Genomic DNA, 19,903 nt, shown 5'->3' on the forward strand with positions numbered 1-19,903 from the left:
ATTCTAGTCTTCAAGTGTTTTTTTTAGACTGAGATTTCCACAGAAATACACACAGTGGGCTGGGTTCCCAGTTTCAAGGCAACCTTAGTTAACTGCTCCTTGCTGTTTATTTTCACCAATTTCTATCTTATTCTTTAGCCAAAGTCTATTTATCATCCATAATCACATTTCCCTTCTTTCACATGTACTTTTCCTGAGTTCATGACTTTAAATGCCTACTTTTTTCATTTTGAAAAGACATTGTGTGACAGAAGCCTTGTTTCATTCTCTGCACATACTCTTATTACTAATGGACCTATCTATTTTTATTACCTTGACCCTATTTGCACGGTCATGCAATGGAACACTGCTTACTTCTCTCCCTCTCCTGGTCATGGGTCTGGAAAGCTACCACGTGACAGGCACAGACTTTCAGCCTAACACAGGGCTGAAGTAAAATCTTTATTTCAAAGGGAAAGCATATTTTTTAACAGTGGAAAGAAGGAGGAAGGAAAAAACAGGCATAAACCTCATCCTTCTGTTCAGTGCTGCTGTTTTAAAGAGCCACAGAAAAAAAAGGAAATTTGTAAAACCATTTCAGCAAGAGACCTTTTTTTTGACAAATGTACAGGAAACAATATGAGGAGTTGAGGTTCTTTTATTTTACACCTAATACAATTCAAATTTAAAGAATTACTTGCACAAAAAAATAAACAGATTTTGTATAAAAATTTATCATCACTTTAACACCTTTTTTTCTTCTTATGGCCCCTGCCTTCTCTGGAGCAGAAACATATAAAGACTAATGGCACAAGTTTGTTGTATTCTACAGCATTTTTTGTTTTTACATACTCAAGTACCCTAAAGGACAACAGCCCGCTGTATACAAGAACCATTTTTTTCAGCCTGCTGAATGAAGTTTCATAAAGAACCAAAGCTATAAAGGCATTTTAAAAGCCACTGTCTCTTTTTCCTTTCAGAAGTACTGACTTTTAGCACTATTAATATACATAGTGTTACGTAACAATCTTGAGTACAGTACATGCAGCAGAATATACCTGTTGTATATAAAACATACATTTAAAATCTTGACTTATCGAATTTTTGGAAGATAGAGTAATTGTAGAATGCCCACTGCTTAGAGAAAATGGTTTGATAGTACAAATGTCTGCATATGTTGGCCACTGGAACAATCCAAGGCTCACTGGAATAGTCTCTGTAGCACATCAAGGTGCATAAATAATGTACCTACAATATTAAAACATGACTTAGCAAAACCAATAGTTCAAGATCTTATGACTGGGGGCTGGAACTAGAAGATCTTTACAGTCCTTTCCAACCATACCATTCTATGATTGCTATGTTACTCTTCAGTGGTTGCAAGGAAGTGTGGTGAGAGTCGCCCCTCTCCTCCCAAGGCCTTTATAAAACCTTTAGTATGCAATTTTTTGCCAGATGAACAAACTTATTTATGTCTACTGCCTCTTCTCTTCATTGCAGCTGTACACTGTGGACAGTACCATTTCCCTTTCGGTGCTTCTGTCAGTCCAACGCATCCATAGTGGAACCACTCAATAGGGCACTATAAAAAGTTAAAAGAGAGGATTTGTGACTTCAGATTTTTTCAAAATGCATATCACAAATACAATTCTATGAAAATGAAACATGAGTGAAAGCATAGATTCTGCATTTCACACAAGTCACAGGACAAAAGGAGAGAGGAAGATCCACAACATACAATCAGAACGCTAAGAAAAATTATAAAAATTCTAGGAGTCATATATGGACTTGCATTACAGAGAAAAATAAGTATGTTCTGCTTTGAAATACTAAGGCTGACAAAGAAATCTTATCACTCACTTCTGTTTAAATGCCGTTATCTCAGTAAATACATTATTGTATTCAACTGTTATTTGAAACTTTTTTACTTGAAAAGGACAACTCTTATTAGTAGTGAAATAGCTGAAATTCTCAGAAATAAAGGATATTTTGAAGGAGGGCTTTTTGAACCTAGCAAAGGCAGCAGGTTTCTAATAGAACCTAAGCTGTGCAGAGACATGAGAAATTTCCTGAAGGATGGTTCAAATCATATGAACTTTACTCTAAAAAAGCTCTACTGAAAAACAAACTCTGAAAAAAAGCAACTCCTGCATGCAACAGTTATATGCACAAGCCTCTCATGAACCTTTTGAACTTTGTTACTTACATCTTGGTTATCACAGCCTACCATTTCACCATAGGACACCTAGTAAAATAAGAAAAAAAAACCTTAGCAATTAACATTTTGAAAGAACCACATTCATATTTCTTCCTTTGAGGTTTTTCCATTAATAGCAGTAACAACATTTTCATTTTACTTTTGTTACACAATGTAAACGTCATCACGATAATTCATAGTGAATTGATTTTCCAAAACTGTTTATGCAAAAGAAGATATATCTGCATATTTCAGATTGGATAAACACTAAATTCACTGCAAACCCCCTCAATTTTTTATTTTAATTATTTCTGAAGTTTCCATTACCAGATTTGTAACTCTCCAAGGATATTGCATAATTTAAAAAACAGACTATTTTTAGCTTCAACAATTCATTATTCACATCACCAGTAAGCAAATAAAACCAGATCAGAAGTTCAAGAGTAAAAATATAGTTTTTTCAAAATTAGAATTCAGAGAAGGAAGTTCAGCTACATCAAAACAGCAGTAATAATAAACTGTAGCTGTATTTCAATTTGGAGGCCATCCTTACCTGATTACAAATACAGTAACGTGGCTCATTTGGATCATAGGTCCAATCAACCTGGCTATTAGAATCAGACTCTGGTATTACTGCTGTTTGCTGAGACAGTTCTTGTGCCAGTGCAGATGAAGAAGAACATGATGATAGAGAGGAAGAAGAAGATGACGATGAGGACTGCTGACTTGAGGATTTGTTGTTGTTTCTGAGGAAGAATAAAAAAAAAGGAAAAACGTAGCATGGATGATTTATTTTCTACCAAGTAAAAGAATCACTAAACAAATACTTTGTTGACTCTGAAATACTGCAGTATGTAAATCCCAAAGCTGTCATTCACCATCATATTTCACTCAACCACTGCAAGCACTGGAATGCACCCACTGTATGCTCTTGGAAAAGGAAACAAGCTTACAAGCGCAGGACGTGCGTTAATCAATGGAATTTAACAGCTCTAAACTGTCAAGTGGCTTTAACAAATGCTTTTCTTCACAATGTTTTCCATCAACAGCCTTGGTGTTAAGATCTTATAAAAACTGTTACCAATAAAACAAGAATTTACATATAAATAATGTCATATGTCATGTACACTGTTTTGAAGATGACTGATTCTCTGTTAAACTCCACTCAACCATCAGCAATCACTCCATAGGAATGGTGCCAGAATAAAATTTCTCTGCATTTGCTTATAGGTCAGATCTGACACCCAAGATATTCATAGATGAAAAATGCTTCTAAAACAGCATTATTAACTGAGTTGTGAACACACAAATTTGAATGAAGAAAAAAACTCAAGACAATTTAAAAGGATGGGCATTTTGAGACAAATTCTTTCAAATACAAGTTTTGATTGTTGAACGTGTTGTGATATTTTGTTGTTAAAAATGTTTTAAAACTTCATTTCAATCAGAAATTAAATTTATTTCCTGTTCTAGATGGTCAGTCATTAGAAAGTCTCATGTTTACTTGAAACTGGCATCAAGTATCTCAGATTATTTCAAAACCATCTACAAAGCATTACACAGTAGTTCCCAGCAACTGCTGTTACATCAAATCTCTCCAAAACACAGAAAAGTGAGGGAAGAAACTTGACTGTACCTCAGATAAAAAAGCAAATCAATGGAGTGAGTTTGCTTAAAGAAAAAGAAGTGGAAGAATTAAAGAACACAGCCCTGCACAAAAAATGGCCAAGGGTAGTAACTACCATCTGCTGATTCCCGCCCCCACCCCCAGATATTAAATAAAATGTATTTCTAATATGGCCCATGACCTTTTGAAAGAAAGCTCATCTGTCTTAAAAGTTATAGTTGCAGTCAACAAGTAAGAAAACCTACTTGCTTTTTCTGCCACTTCGTGAATCTGTGGTTGATGAACTTAACGTCTGAGTTAATGTAGATGCCAGAGCTGATGATGAATATCCAGCTGAATCTCTGGACAATGAAAATTCTCTTCCAAGCTGAAAATCATTGTTCTTAAATGCTTCATAGCTGGCTTTTAGACTGGATGTTCGTCTTCCCTCCTTCATCTAAAAGTAATGCTGATATTGTATCAGATTACGCAGTAAAGCTCCTAAGTAAGGCTACTAACTGCTAATAATATGCACAGGTTCACTTGTTACTTTGTTAACAAAATTACATACATAAAGTAGTTAAATGTGTAAGAATATATTCCAGGAAAAGTCAGAAAACAAGCTGTCCCTTTAGGCAAGCTATACAGGATGAAACTGTCGCATATTAAAAAATTATAATAAAAGAACTGAATCACATCAGCTGAAAGTGATCATGGGAATTCGGATTAAAACAAAACAAAAAACAAACAAACAAACAAAAAAACACCAAAAAACCAGTCACTAGCCTGCCAGCCTTTCCTCTTAATCTTAAGTGGATAGCAGAATGACAAGAATATTTTGACATTACCTGTGCTGTGGCTTGCACTGCTTGAGCTGCCGCCATGGTAATTGCACCGGCCCCGGATCCTGAAGATAATGAGCCCAGGTTATATGATGCCAATGGTTGAGAAGAGTTTGTATTGTATGCATTGTTTGAAGAGGATGATGAATTACTGTTTCGACACCCTTGATGAATAGAACACATTTATGAAATTCAAAATGAAACTAAATTCCTTTGCATTTAAGAAGAGTTATATGACAACCAGTGAAAGAGTAGGAACTCCATTTATGCATCAGAGCAGTCTAATCATTTGGAAAAAAGTTTTTAAAAGTAATTAGACACAGCCAGTATTTGTTTATTGGGGGGGGGGGGGGGGGAAGTTTTTTCCCCTATCTATCTTCATGTGCTAAGAAAGACAGCTCTCACAATGATACTCAGCTATTGAAGAACAGATGCAGCTGCTATACATATGCCTACATTGAAACAATTCTCACTACTATAATCGTCAAGAAGAGGGTGTAATGATCGCACACCTATACTGTTTCTGAAGTAAAACTTCCAACAATCTTAATTCTAGAAACTACAGATCAGTTTCAATGCAACACAATTTCCAGGGTCATCTGCAGAATGACAGCTGCTCAAATACAGCTACATTTTATTTGCAGCCTCATGAAAAGTTTCTTCCAAAGAAAATTTCAATTGTCATGACTGAAATGACTTAAAACTGACAAACATGACTGAGGTAGTTCACTACTACTACTAAGACTCCTTAGTCTTCCATTTTCAGAAAAGAAATTATGAAACACCTTCATATTGAAAACATGCAGAAAGGTTTAGGCTTTTTTAGTCACTATATACAAAAAAGACTTCTCTTTTGACATAGACAATACATCAAAAAATGTTATTTTTGGACCAACTCTTAAAAAAAAGGTGCGAATATTCTTTACCCTTACTTTGGAAATTGTTGTATGCATTTTTTCCCCAAAAATAATGCATTAAGCTCTTATATTTCTACTACTAGCTGAACGAAACTGTACTGTTATCTTCCTCAAAGTGTAGATAAAAAGAAACTGCCATCATACAGCTGTTAAATGACAACAAATACACACTTAATGGACAACACAGAGGAGTAAGAATGCCTGCAATTTCTCATGTTTCAAGTGACTGAAAATCCCAGGAAAAGGGGTATCAGTCTCAGATTGAGGACTGGTTGAATGGCACATCCCAGAAGGTCATTATCAATGGCACAGGGTCTAGAAATTCCACAGAGGAAAAGTGCATTGCACCTGGAGAGTAATAACCCCATGCAACATCGCAGGCTGTGAGCTGACCTGCTGAAAAGCCACCCTGTGGAGAAGGACCTCAGGGTCCTGGTGGACAACAAACTGTCTCTGAGCCAGCAGTGTTCCCTGGGGGCTAAGAAGGCCAATGGTGTCCTGGGGTGCATTAGGAAAAGCATTGCCAGCAGGTTGAGGGAGGTGATCCTGACCTTCTACTCAGCCCTAGCAAACCTGCGTCTGGAGTGCTGTGTCCCGTTCTGGGCTCCTCAGTATGAGACATGGAGTTCCTGGAGTGGGTCCAGTGGAGTGCAAAAAAGATGATTAAGGTACTAAAGTACCTCACTTATGAGGAAAGGCTGAGGGAGCTGAGCCTGTTTGGCCTCAAGAAGAGATGACTGAGAGAGGACCCCATCCCTGTCTATGAGCGTGTCAAGGGAATGGAACCAGGCTCTGCTTGGTGGTGCCGAGCAATAGGACAAGAGGCAATGGGCAGAACCTGATGCACAGGAAGCTCCACATTAATATAAGGAAGAATTTCTGTACTGTGGGGGTGACCACACACAGGACAGGTTGCATAGGAACAGGCTGCCCAGAGAGACTGTGGAGTCTCCCTCACTGGAGATATTCAAGAACTTTCTAGGCACAATCCTGTGCCATGTGCTCTGGCATGACCCTGCTTGAGCAGGGAGGCTGTACCAGATGACTCACTGGGGTCCCTTCCAACCTTAATTATTCCATAATTCTGTGATTTCAGAAGACTAATTCACAAATATAATTAAGTTTCTCTTCTTCTGACTAAAAAGCAATGAAATGAAAGACAATTAGGATTACCTGGTGTATTTTCCTTAGAAGCATCTGATGTCAGGGTAGATAGAAGAGCTTCAGATTTAAACTTCTTTTCAGGAACATGATCTGTTGTACTATGGTGAGAAGATGGATTGTGTTTCCTTTCTAAATGAAATAAATGAAGATAACTTAAATGTAAAATCTATTCAGCTTGAAAGGCAAATTATACTAGCACTTTCAACTAATTCGTACCAGCAAAACCTATTTCATTCTTGCATTTCTTCTTAACAGATATTATTAATATTTATAATACTTTGTTTTCTCCTTGCAATGATGGAGGGAAAAAAATTCTGAACCATCTTTTTCTTCATACTACTCAACAAAAAAAAGAAAAAAAAATCAAAGGAAACATAAAAAGTGGTCATCTTTATAAGTTTCAAATACTTACTCTCTACTGGAGTGTGAGAATGGGAGTGATGGTTATTCACAGGCTGTGCTGGTGTATCCAGCTCCAGAGACCCTAAGAGGGAGGTAAGAAGAATACAAAAATTGAGTTTTAACTTTTACATACTAAAGGGATCTTTAAAATATTAACCTAATCACAATGCAGTTATATTTATTTTAATCAGAAGAATTTTTGCTGGAGTTGAAACCCTTTCTACAGTACAACCAGGAGCCAGTTAGATTAATTCTCAAATAAAAATTGGTGACTGCTACTGTCCAACTGCTGAAATCAAGAACTTAAAATCAAGGCCAATAAGAAGAACCAACAACATTGCCCTCACCATGCCACTTAATCAAATGAGTTGCAGAATGGCAGCACCAGAAGTACTGACAATCTACACCAGTATGAACAATGTAAACTGTATAAAAAAGGCATCTTGTCCCACTGAGTCGACCTTGTCACATGCAGTCAAAACTCAAGAAAACTTTCATCTTTCAAGATGGTTTAATGTTCAAAAGGGCTGCAGATCATCATCCAGATTTTCTTAACATCCAAAATACAGAGCAACAATACAAATAAAAGCAAAACAAAAAAACCCACAAAACCAACAAAACAACAACAAACCCCACCCCCACCCTCCCCCCAGAAAAGGAAAAAGTCAGATGGGCATAAATCTAAGTATATGTCTAAGAATAATATTGTAAGATGAGGCTAAATAATCACAGCATAGGAGAGACTCTGACTATGAATTTGGAACAATATACAATATTTTGTTCATCAATCTCTAACAAAAAGATTCTGAAGTAGTTGTAATACCTACTGACTTACGATTACACAGAAGACAAAACAAGAAAGCAATTCACATTTATTTTTCAAAATCTGTAGCATTTCTTTACCTCTTCCAGTGCTTTCAAAAAGCATTGAAATACATGAGTAATACATAAATATTACAAAAGTTTAAATGTAATTATTTTAGAAGAGGATCAAAGCATAAGGAGCTATTTTGACGGAGTGAACTTCAATCACGTTATGAACTTGCCCAAAGGCTGCCCTCTGGTGGGTCTTTAACCTTATGTATTTACTTACTCTGAAAGCTAAAAATGTAAGTCTCCTACTTTTAGCTTTATTTAAAAACAAAAAAGGCAACATAACCCTCAAACCAAACAAACCTTAAAGATGCAACATGCAGTCTAGTGCTTCTCTATTTTGAGCTCTTGAAATCCTATCTAGCAACCCCTCCAAACACATGGTTCAACAAAAGGTGGCACCACATCCTAAAACCAGCTGGGATTTAAATTAAACTAAACTAGTCATTTTCTGTAATTGCCAGTTAATTAATAGCATTTAATTTAGAGTTTTCTTTTATTGTGCCTGTTACTTGTAATAGCAATTACAAATAAAATAGCCCAAACTCCCAACTTATACAAAATAGCCACAAAAAGTTCCAGGAAAGAATACTTACTCCTAATATCCCCAAATGGCTTAAGTCAATTTTCATTATCTTTGGCTATGAGGACAGCCACTAACTCCATAATCACAGTAGTTAAATCAAATTAGAAATTTATCAAAATCACATTTGCATTTGATGTCTAAATGCTGATAATTACAGAAGAGCCAGATTCTTCTACACCAAGGTGGCAAAAAAAGCTGCAACTTTACATTTTTATGCACATTCTGAATATCAGCATGGTTGTATTTAACATGCAGGTTTCTTACCTAAAAATACTTTTCCTTCATTGGCTCATTATAGAACAACCCATTCTTGCCCTTTAAAACAGAAAACCACCAAGTACATGGAAAACTAAAATAATGACCCTCCTTAGTTTGGTGGCAATCAGTTCAAGGAAGAAATGTTACCCTTGCAACTGGGTAGATGGCATACTTAGGCCAAAGTACTTGGCTGAATACCTAAAACCATTTAAAACAGGTTAGAGAATTATGTATCTTACTGTAGCAATTCACAAGGACAACAGTTGTGTGCAAAAATTATTCTACTTAAATGTATTTTGATTTCACTGGTATAAATTGAGGTTGAAACTAAAATTTTAGAGTGGGTTAAACTAAAATTTGAAAGTGGGTTAAAACATGGGTGAAAATACTGGCAGCCACTAACAAGTGTATGATACTTTAAACCCGCAAATTGACAAACTGACAGAAAGTCTGTGAAGTTCTTAAAGAAAATAATGCATACTTACGTCTCTCTAATATTTCTGTAATCCCAGCATTATCTGCTTCAAGTTCCATTTTAAATTTAGCGAGTTCCTGGTCCAATTTTCTCAAATGACGGTCTACCTGTTAGATGAAGCAAAAATAAATAGCATCCAGTTCTGGAACATGAATATCTACGTCCTTAATCTCAGGCATGCTAAGCAATTTTGTGCCACGCAGCATTAAGCAAATAATGCACAGAAGGGATCTTCTTGGTCACCTCAATTTCCCTCACTTGGCAGGGACGCTGCTGTTAACACCAGAATAGCATAGGGAAAGCTCCAAGACACTTCTTTTTGGAAATAAAGATGAAGACTTGGAGATGCTCTGGTTATGCAGACTTAAAGGGGAAGAGAAAGAACAGTACATGACATGGACTTTAGTAGAAATTGGGCTGCTCTGGGGGAAAATTGCAAGTTCTGAACTGAAACCTGTGTGCAATTTGTGTGCCACTATAAACACCAGTAAATTTGGTAGGTAGTGAGTCTTAACTGAAAGTGGAGACTTCTGTGTGTTACAGCAAACTATGATGTACTCTTGGGTATCAAAATTAACCAAAAAAAATCTCAACTCACTATAATGAGAAGAAACACTACATTCCAAATGCTTTCTACATCTGTAATCATACTGGAAAATTTACCCATCTTTATTAAAAACTGGGAGGTTTTTCCAGTTACCAGCTAAGCAAAAGAGAAGGGGCAGTTCCAACTTCTTGAACAAACTTTTGGCTAGCTCTAATGAAACTAAAGCAGTTATTTTATGTCTTCTATATTTGAGTGTAGTCTGACTTACAGGTTCTGTTCTCTTGAGAAATGTAAAATAAATAAACTTTAAATCACATGCCATCCCTCTCTGGGTCTGGCCATTTATCCAATTTTTCACTCAACGAATAGTGCACCTGCCCAAGGCATGAGGAGCCAGTTTCTCCAGGAGAGTGCTGTAGGAAGCAGTGTCAAAGGCTTTACTAGAGTCCAGGTAGACAACCTCCACAGACTTTCCCTCAAGCAGGTCAATTCATCATTGAAGATCAGGTTAGTCAAGCAAGACCTTCCTTTCCTAAACCCACACTGCCTGGACCTGATCCCCTGGTTGTCCTGCTTGCGCTGTGTCATGACACTCAGGATGATCTGCTCCACAACCTTCCCCACCACTGAAGTCAGGCTGACAGGCCCTTACTTCCTTAGACGCTCTTTCTGACACTTCTTGTATGTGGGCATTAATTGCTAATTTCCAGTCTGTTGGGACCTCTGGTAAATACCCAAAAGTGGCTCAGTGACCTCTTCCACATCTCCCTCAGTGGGGAAATGTGGATCCCATCACAGCCCTAGACCTGTGTGTATCGAAGTGTCACAGCAGGTTGCTGGCCTCCCTTGAATTACAGGGACTTCATTCTGCTCCCCACCCACTTCTTCCAGCTCAGGGGGCTGGGTACCCTGTGAACAACTGGTCTGCTTATTAATTATTGTGACAATGAAAGCATTAAGTACCTCTGCCTTTTCTTCATTCTCCATCACTATGCTTACCTCTGTATACAGTCAAGGATGGAGATTTTCCACAGCCCTTCCTTTATTGCTGACATACTTTTAAAATATTTTTTGTCTTTCATAGCAGTAATGAGATACAGTTCAACTTGGGCTAATTACCTCCCCACATAACCTCATAAAATCCTTGTAGCCCTCTCAAGTTGCCTGCCCCTTCTTTCCAAGGTGATACACTCTCTTTTTTCCCCCAAACTGAAGCCAAAGCTCTGTATTTAGCCAGGCTGGTCTTCTTCCATGCTGGCTTCTCTTTTGGCACATGGGGATGGGCTGCTCCTACACATTTAAGATTTCCTTCTTGAAGAATGTCCAGCCTTCCTGGCATCCTCAACACTGCATCACAAGGGATTCTCTCAACCAGTCTCCTAAACAGGCCAAACCCATGCATTAAAATCTTATGATTTCTAATACTATTTATCTGTTTTATATTTAAGTGACACTTACTACCCAAATTTCTTAAAAGTCAATAATGTTTCTTAAATGTTTCTTCCACCAGCAAAACATCTGTATGTAGATGATATAAAAGTACAGGAAGCACAACTACAGTGCTTACCAAAATGCTTAGAACTTCTTAGGGCATAAATTTAGGTAATTCAACACGTCTTGTGTCCACTTACCAGATCATATATTTGATTGGCCAGTTGCACTTTTTCATCTGCATCTTCCAAAGCTTTATAATAATCCTGTTATGAAGAGAATTTTTTTTAAATTATGAATGTAACTGAACTAATTTCAGTAAGTTTTAGCTGCTGTTATGAAGCACAAAATAGAAGTCAAAAGGACAAATTTAAGTCAGTTTTCAGAAAGACTGAACATTTACTGTAAACAACAGTCATCTGAATTTTAAATGAGAGATATACTATATATCAATTTATTTTCTCTCTCTTAGAAAAAGCCAAATTACAAGAAGGAGATACTTCCTACTAGAACGATATTTAGATTTCTGCAAGAAATGCTGCAAGAAATTAAACAATCTTGGATTTACTTTATATTACACAGCATCATGTTACGGACTTAAAATAAGACTGTGTCTTTTATTTTCAGGACCACCACAAATCCTACTGCTCCTCAAAATGATGCTGAAGTACTCTGTGGGGAACCCCTTCCAGCACTCTAATTAGACAGGGGTAATAGTGTATATAATTTTAATTACTTTAAAATAAGTTTCTCTAACTTATAAGTGCATTCTAAATAATTTGACTAAAACAATCCAAAAGCCTCCTCTAACCAATGAAAATTCACAGACAAATTATTTTTTAAAAAAGGTATATTTTCAGATGTTTTTACTTTAGATTTGAATGGATTTTACTGTCTTTTAATTCTCAATTTCCACTGAATAGTATCTTCTGTGAAAACTACTTGAAATTTTGATTCAACTAAAGTCAGTAGAAAAATTTTCATTTATTCTAGCAGAGTCAGAGCTCTGACCTTTTTCTTTTTCTAGAATTTAAAATCCTATTTGTATTAGTTAAAGAAGAAAACAACCCTTACCCAGATTAGGGGCTGAAGTAGCCACTGTAGGAGACTACAAAGGAGTTTCTCCTGACAAAATGATGGACTACATTGCTAAAAATACCATCACTAATGCTCAAGTATTGAAGGATAACACAGAACACATTAATATTCATGTTCTCACTCCGCCCTCTCTCAAGCTAAATAGACCATATGTATAATGTGTAGAAAGACATAGGCAGAAAATCACAGAAAAGCTGAATCTAAGCTCGAAAAATATCCTTTAAAAGAAAGCACATTAACTTGGGCAACTTCATGTCACACAAACAGAAACAAAAAAATCTGAGCTCAAAATTTAGTACCAGGCTTCCTCACTATTTCAGGATTACATTTTTTTAAATGCTAGCAAGTGTTCATCAAAACTTCAGAGAAATTCTTGATCAAAGAAACCTTTCACTCACTTTTCTCCTCCAAGGTAGTTCCATCCACCTCTATGAAAGCCCAAGGGAAGGCACAGTTCTGAACACTTAAATCTCCCATCAATCATAAACTATTTTTTCCTAAGGTTGTCTTAGTTTGCAAAAGAAAAATCTGATCCACTCTTATGATATCCTTACTTTTTTGATTGATGTCATTTGTTCTTCTCTCCATTCAGGTTTGTTTTTCTTTGCATTCATAAAAAATTCATTTACCCTCTGCTCAAGCTGATCCATTGCATCTGTAGCATAGGAAAAGATTGAGACAAATGTTATCTTCTCATGTCCGTAAACATTAGAAAATAAGGGGAAATTTTTTTCTCAAACAAAGTTGACAGAACTGAGGTGCAAACTATTAGAGAGGAAAAAAAAGAAAAACCCAAAACAACCAAGCAACAGTGGACAGTGGAGGGAAATATTTACCTTTATTTCCAAGAAGCAGAATTGCAATCTGGTAGGATTCTCATCAAGGTTCTTGTGCTCTCCAGCATGGGACAGGCAGGACTCCAAGTTCTAAAGGTTTTTTGTCCCTAAGAGCAGTGGTAGTGACTTAAAGCACGACCCAAACTCCTCACCCAGGGCTCTAGACTGCTGACTTTGGAACATTCTAGCCAGTTACAAACTGAGCAGGAAACAAAATGTTCTCCTAAGAGAAACAGTCAAATACAAAACCAAATAATTGAAAAAAATTAGTGTCTCAAAAAGGTAGACCAACTGAAAAGCAAAGTCACTGCCCTTAAGTCCAGGGCCTCTCCAGTGTTTGCTAGGAAGGGTCAGGGCAAATTGAAAGCATTCACAAATTATTCCCTCCACCCCCAGAGGAGTAAATGCACTGATAAAGTATTATTTGGATGGGATTTTCACTTTCACAAAGTTGAGAAATATCATAAGGGGAAAAAATAAAACCACCCATTTTCTAACACTAACTATTTCTAGAAAGAAAAGTGTCAACCACATGCTATTTTTTTTTCATTGTTTATTGAGACAGGAACAGGAATTCCCTTCCCTTTCCCTTCCACCCTTCTCCCACTGAGTTTACTATTTCAACAGCTTGTGCACTCAGCAGCTTGCACATTTCCAAAACCATGCAGCTGCCTCAGTCAAACTAGCTTGGACAGCCTTGCTAGTGTCAGGATAGATGCCATTACTGAAGGTTTTTTCCCAGCATTCTCAGTGACACTGCCCAGCTATCAGTTTTAAATTAAATGTGACAATGCACAAATCACAAATCACCACAAATTCAGGCTCTGGGTTCAAAACACCTAAGAAACTCTTCAGAAACCACCACTAAAACTGGATCACATCTTGCCAAAACAAAATGCAAATTAATTAATTAGTTCAAGAAGCTCATGAAATGCTAAGTATGATTTACTGTGAAAATCCAATAGGCTAAGGGTCTTCACAACACTGTGAAAATTCACTGCTAGAACTGTTTATATAATAAACAACCAAAAATCATTCATACTCAATGATCAAAAATATTAATCAATTTTCCTTTTACTGGGAACATTCAGTATCAAACCCAACAGGAATCTAACAACTGACTGGACAGAGCACCATTAATCCCAAGACATAACAGTTGTGATGTTAAGTTCACATTAACTTTATTTAGGTCCAGACAAACAAAGCAGTGGAACAGTTCTGGAGTAAAACAGGCTGACCAATGAGCATTTTCCACTTGCATCATGTAGAGAATATTAAGAAGCCTGAGAGGCAAGCAAGAAGCACACACTTTATATGGAGGCTTCTAAAATCTTTGCTCTTTGACCAAATGACTCTAATTTGGTCTAAAAAGCCAAAAGACAAAATGTTCTATCTCCTATCCTCTGAGCACAAACACCTTAAGTGTTAGTTGTTCTAGTGGCTCCATAAAGAAGAAATGATAAAAAAGTATCTTCCCTCTTCACTTTTTATTGAGGACGTGTTATCAGTCTGGGTGAACTGCCTAGGGGAAAATTTCCACAGAAACTTGGTCTCTCCTGAAAGAGCAGAAAAGGCAAAGCCAAGTTCAGGTCAGGTCTATTAAACTATATGGAAAGTTCTCTCTGCTACACTCAAGTTCATCCATTTTTTCTTGTGACACTATATTCTGAGATAGTAATTTCTTAAGTTAAATTTCACAAGAGAGTTGCCAAAACTTCCATGAGAACAGTCCTTTCTCTAGATATTGACATTTTAGCATGAAATCCTGATAATCCATGATTTCAACTTAAATAAACACATTTAACCCTTCATGTGAAGCTCAGTTAAAGCTCAAGAGTCAAGTCCCAGCTCAGATGATCTTTGCTTTTTCCACAGCAATCTTATCAGAATATACAGCAGATAGACCCGGTTTTTTGTTTCTTCCAACTATAAACAGCAGAACCTGCCTCATTAGGAGTCACTGTGGTCCAAACAGGACAGAATACAAAGTCAACAACGACACTGAAGCAGAGAAGCAGAGATATCTCTGAATTACTAATCATGTAGATCTCTGGGACAGCATCACTCATCAAAGCATTGTTTTCAAGTACTTCTGAGACACAAAACAACCTCCAGGTTTGCACACAGTGTTCATCAGGCAGTTGGGCAAGTCATGCTGAAGAGATGCTAGTGCAGAAGTTTCATAAATGTTTTTGGATACCTTGCCAATCTTTTCACAGAATTACAGAAGTTCCAATGTCTGAAGAAAAATTTCTCTACACCTAAGGTTGGTCCTAGTACACAATATTCAATGTCATTTAGTATTTTCAGTAAACAACATGGAGTGTTATTTGTAATTTTCGTTAAAGCAGAGAAAATTACAATCTGCTGTCTTGGCACTGCTAGCTGCCTCAGTTCTAAAACACACCTAAAAAAAAATAACCTAGTATTCTCTTTGCCTTCTTATGGAAGAGAAATGAAATAAAATTTGTGAACTTATTCCAAACTGTCCATGTCAGGGAGCTGCTCACTCCCCCTCATGATTCTCCCTGGTGATAGGGACTTCAGAGGTGCTATGTCCCAGGAGCCATGACAGTTCCCACAACTTTAAGCACTGAACCCAAGACAATGTTTAGGTGATAATACACACACAAAAAAAAAATCCTATAGACAGTTCTACATGTGTTAATAAGGCCTGTTAAACAGACTTGTTAGGTCCATTGAAATAAATATCCAATGGAAATCACTTTACAGTATTTACAGTATTACAGAACTGATCCCACTTAGTGCTGCATTTTGTACTCCTATACAGTATTCCATTGTTGTTTCAATCTCTGTTCTTTCTCTCATTCCCCTTTGCAAAAAAAGATGTTTGCTCTCATCTTTTGTGCAGTAGCAGTTTCATTAATCAATACTTTTTGATCACAGTTATAGCTAACCATATTAATTGTGTGTTAAAAGACTGCAACAGCTATCCTGGGTGTTACAGGACACCTAAGTTCCAAACAAGATTGCATTAGAAAAGATGAAATGGCAATGCAGCCTGAAAACAGCCTAAGGCAGTGTATTACATCAGGTTATAAGCAGAGATACAAAGTCATCTACAAAGAAACCTGATGCGTATTTATAAATGTATTTTGTATACAATATATACTTGTACAAAAGTAAGCATTTCTATAATTTGTATAAAACCGAGAGCATAAAGTATATTTGGTTGCATGTCAGCTAGGGCACAAAGGGCCGAGCAAATGGCACCTTCCCATGTTATTATTAGGGAGCTGGCTGGAAAGTTTCAGGGAGAGCATGCCGCTGCCTACTGGCAGGAGTGGGACATAACTCATGTTCCAAACCACCATCACTGCTCTTAGGGATCAAAAATCTAAAGAGTTTGGGACGTGCCACCGAAAAGGCGTCTGGGAGCAGCACAAGCCCAGAAGGCAGCTCCGCTAGGGCGCCGCCCGCGCCGCGGCCCGGCGGGCGGGGGCGCGGGGCTGGCCGGGGGCAGCCGCGACAGCGCCGGCGGCGTGCGCCCCGCCCCTCGCTCATCGCGCCGCTCGGCACGGGCTTGGCCAGCGGGAGATGACGAGCCGCGCTCGGGCCGAGCGCCGGGGCTGGGCTGGGGAGGGGGCGCGACCGCCCCGGGGCAGCGCGGGAGAGCGGGCGGAGCTGCTGCCGCGGGCGGAGCTGCTGCCGCGGGCGGAGCTGCTGCCGCGGGCCGGAGCGGCGCCGCTTCGCCTCCTTCCTCCCTCCCTTCCTTCCTGCCTTGCCCGCCCTGCGGCGGGGCCGCGGCGGCGGGGCCGGTGCCCGCGGGGCGGGGCGGGGCGGGCGCGGAGGGGCGGGCGGAGGCGGCGGGGGCGGGACTCACGTACTCTGCACCTGCAGGTCCATCTCGCGCATCTCGGTGAACCTGTCGCGCAGATCCATGGGAAGCTGCTCGATCACTGCGGGGACACGGGGGAGCGGGAGAGAGGGGGGAGGGAGAGAGGGGGGAGCCAGTCAGTCACTCGCTGCCGTGGGGGAGGGGGGGCGCCGCCTCCTCGGCGCGGCCTCCCCCGGCTCCCCCGCACCGGCCGTGCCCGGCCGCCCGGCGCCCCCGCCGCGCACACACTCACTCTCCAGATAGTCCTCCAGGTACAGCATGGCGGCGGCCGGGCCCTCGCCCAGGGGCTGCTCGAGAGCGGGCGCTCGTCCCTTCCAATATGGCGCCGCCGCCAACAACACCAGCGCCTCGACTCAGCGAAAACAACATTGGCGGCGGACGGCGCTCGCCGCGGCCGCGCCGCGATTGGCTGCTCGCGCCGCTGACGCACACTGCGGCCCGCGCTCTGCCGCGCGGCCTCACGGGAAGCGTAGTCTGTGCTGGGCGAGCCGGCAGGAGACTGCGCGTCCTGCCCGGCGTTCTGGGACCGGCCGTTCCCGTGTCCGGTGCCGTTCCCGCACTCCGGGGCCATTCCCGCGGTCCCGGGGCCGTTCCCGGGTTCCCGGGCTGTTCTCGCCTCACAGGGGCTGCGGCGCTCTTCTTCGGGAGCAGTTTTCGGCCCTTCGGAGCGTCCGGGGCGCGACCGCAGCGCCGCAAATCAGGCGAACGGGAAGGGAGAACTCGCAGATCCTTGACCACTCTCGAGGCTTTTGCTTGTCTGTTTTAGATGCTCGCAGCCGGCACTGGCTTATTAAAAGCACTAGAAACAGCAGAACTAATGAAGTTGCTTCAGTCCGTGACCTCTGACGGCACAAGTTAAAAAAGCTGCTCCGTTCAGAGCAGGTCACAGCTACGGACAGCCTCAGGAGAGGGCTTTGCTGTTCAGAGTGTAAAACCAAACTTGGCTAAGAGCACTGATTGCCATCCAGTTACAATACTTGCAGTAATTCACTCGTTTGAGACTGGGTTTTTTCAGAGTTTTATTCCCCCAAAGAGTCTTTTTCATCACTCTTCTATTGCTGTTATTTACTGCTTTAAGCATGGACTGATGCATTTATCCAGATCTGGTTTTTTTGCCTGGGGAAAGAAATTTTGGGTCTTGTATGATGCCAGGTGTAAGTATAGGAGCATAAGAATTGTGGTAACAGAGGAGGCTTGCTTTCTATTGTGCTTTTTGTTTCCATGTCTTTATCTGTGCCAGATGTGGCCAAGCAAAAAGGAAATGTATGCTTAAGCCAAGTATGAGTAAAACTTGTATGGGATGTTTTTGAGAGCCAAGACCAATGGAAAGTGGTACTTCTGTCATCTCTGAAGTTCATGTATTGAGAGTAGTTAGTTAAAGATGACTGAATTTTGGGAAGTGAAACAATACATTTTGTATATAGCCTTTATGATGACTGAGGGTAGTAATGTGTTGAATACGCATGGTATAGCAGGCATGTTGAGGGGTTTAAATTCCTTTTGTCATTAAAGATGGGGGAGAATGAAAAAGGTGTAAAAATAAGCTCTCGATAACTTTTCAACTTTGTGAAAAAGTGCTTCATCAATATGGTCACTTTCCATACTCGCTCCATCATCAGCCATGTAGTCTGCACTTCCAAACCAGAAATATCAACTACTCTTACACATAGAAATGAGAACAGATTTTAGATGGTCATTAAGCTCAGTTAGTCTTAATAGAAATAATTTCTTTATTATTGCTCATACAGATCTCTTTCCTGTAGAACTGACTGGTGTAGGCATAACAGTATTTTTAGAGTTTTGTGTGGGAAATTGCTTGACCCAGTTTGGTATGTAAAACACAAGATTGACCCTTTGTGGGAAGATAAATGCCTGCCCTTACTGAAATGAAAGGGTTTGATGCAGCAGGAGAACTTAATCCATGCAAAAGCACAGCAAAGTAACAACATCCTATATTTATTAGGAGAAAAGCTAGGTGAATTTAGGGGAAATCTGAATTGACAGCATCACTTTCTTTTGTGCTTAGTTGTGGCTTTAATGATTTTTAAAGAAAAAAAAAGTTGTACACATGCTGGGGAGCACATTTCATGCAGCTGAAGTCTAAGAAAAATACTGTAAACAAAGACACCACTTTTAGAACCACAACTGAAATATGGTCATAGAGTAAGTCCCTACCATTTGTCACATGACCAAAAATCCCAGGACAGCACAAACACTGGGACATTGTGACTTTTCCTCTACTCATCTTTGCAAGCTTGGGGTTAGCTAGCAAAATTCTCAGTGAGGCTTACTGTGCCAGGGTATTTTATGTATGTTATGGTGCACAGACCAAGGAGACCAAGGAACACAGCTCTTGGGGTTGTGTCTCAGCCATTTCCATTAGTAATGGCATGTGCTCTGTGTCTCTTAGTGAAACAGGAAAATTAAGCTCTAGTGGGGCTGGATGCTGTCTGCAAGTTCAGAACTCCCCCTGTTTATGTGTAGTGGTCTATTGTAATGTGAGTCTCTTATAGAAATAGAGACCTGCTCAGAAAACTGTTTGCTGTTCCCTTTACAGTAAGGCATGGCAGGGGATTGTGAGGTGAACTACAAAGGAAAATACAATTCAATGTGTTCACTATTGAAAAGAAAACAGGAACTTATTTATCTACCTGTGGTCTTCTTTAGTACTTTTAGACAAATGAAAAAGCTCATGTTTTTCCTTTCTGCCCATATTAACTCATTTTGTATAGTCAAATGACTAGCCACACCAGCTTCAATAGGATTGCTTGTGTCAGAGCTGTTTATCATGACATAGCAATGGCACTGAGTTTAAGGTGACATTTAAGAAGTG

General features: G+C 39.6%; 1 protein-coding gene across 6 annotated transcripts; it reads right to left on the bottom strand.

Annotated features, from left to right (window-relative positions):
- Window positions 1-619: 619 nt before the first annotated feature.
- ING3 (inhibitor of growth family member 3) lies at window positions 620-17,425 on the bottom strand. Of its 6 annotated transcripts, none has more exons than XM_085569279.1 (13): window positions 17,303-17,425; window positions 17,060-17,131; window positions 13,212-13,318; window positions 12,930-13,030; window positions 11,478-11,543; window positions 9,310-9,406; window positions 7,118-7,189; window positions 6,715-6,834; window positions 4,631-4,689; window positions 4,049-4,239; window positions 2,730-2,922; window positions 2,186-2,224; window positions 620-1,561 (listed from the first exon to the last, which is right to left on the bottom strand). In XM_085569279.1, exons 4-13 carry the CDS (start codon window positions 13,023-13,025, stop codon window positions 1,445-1,447), a joined length of 1,050 nt encoding a protein of 349 aa, XP_085425405.1. In that variant the 5' UTR covers window positions 13,026-13,030; window positions 13,212-13,318; window positions 17,060-17,131; window positions 17,303-17,425; the 3' UTR covers window positions 620-1,444. The 6 variants fall into 6 exon arrangements, with proteins under 6 accessions (XP_085425405.1, XP_085425402.1, XP_085425404.1 ...); XM_085569276.1 differs by having other exon boundaries at window positions 4,631-4,788; XM_085569278.1 differs by having other exon boundaries at window positions 13,212-13,434.
- Between the last annotated feature and the right edge of the window lie 2,478 nt (window positions 17,426-19,903).

The sequence above is a fragment of the Lonchura striata genome, chromosome 1A, assembly GCF_050655825.1.
Source record: "Lonchura striata isolate lonStrDom1 chromosome 1A, ASM5065582v1, whole genome shotgun sequence".
NCBI lineage: Eukaryota > Metazoa > Chordata > Aves > Passeriformes > Estrildidae > Lonchura > Lonchura striata.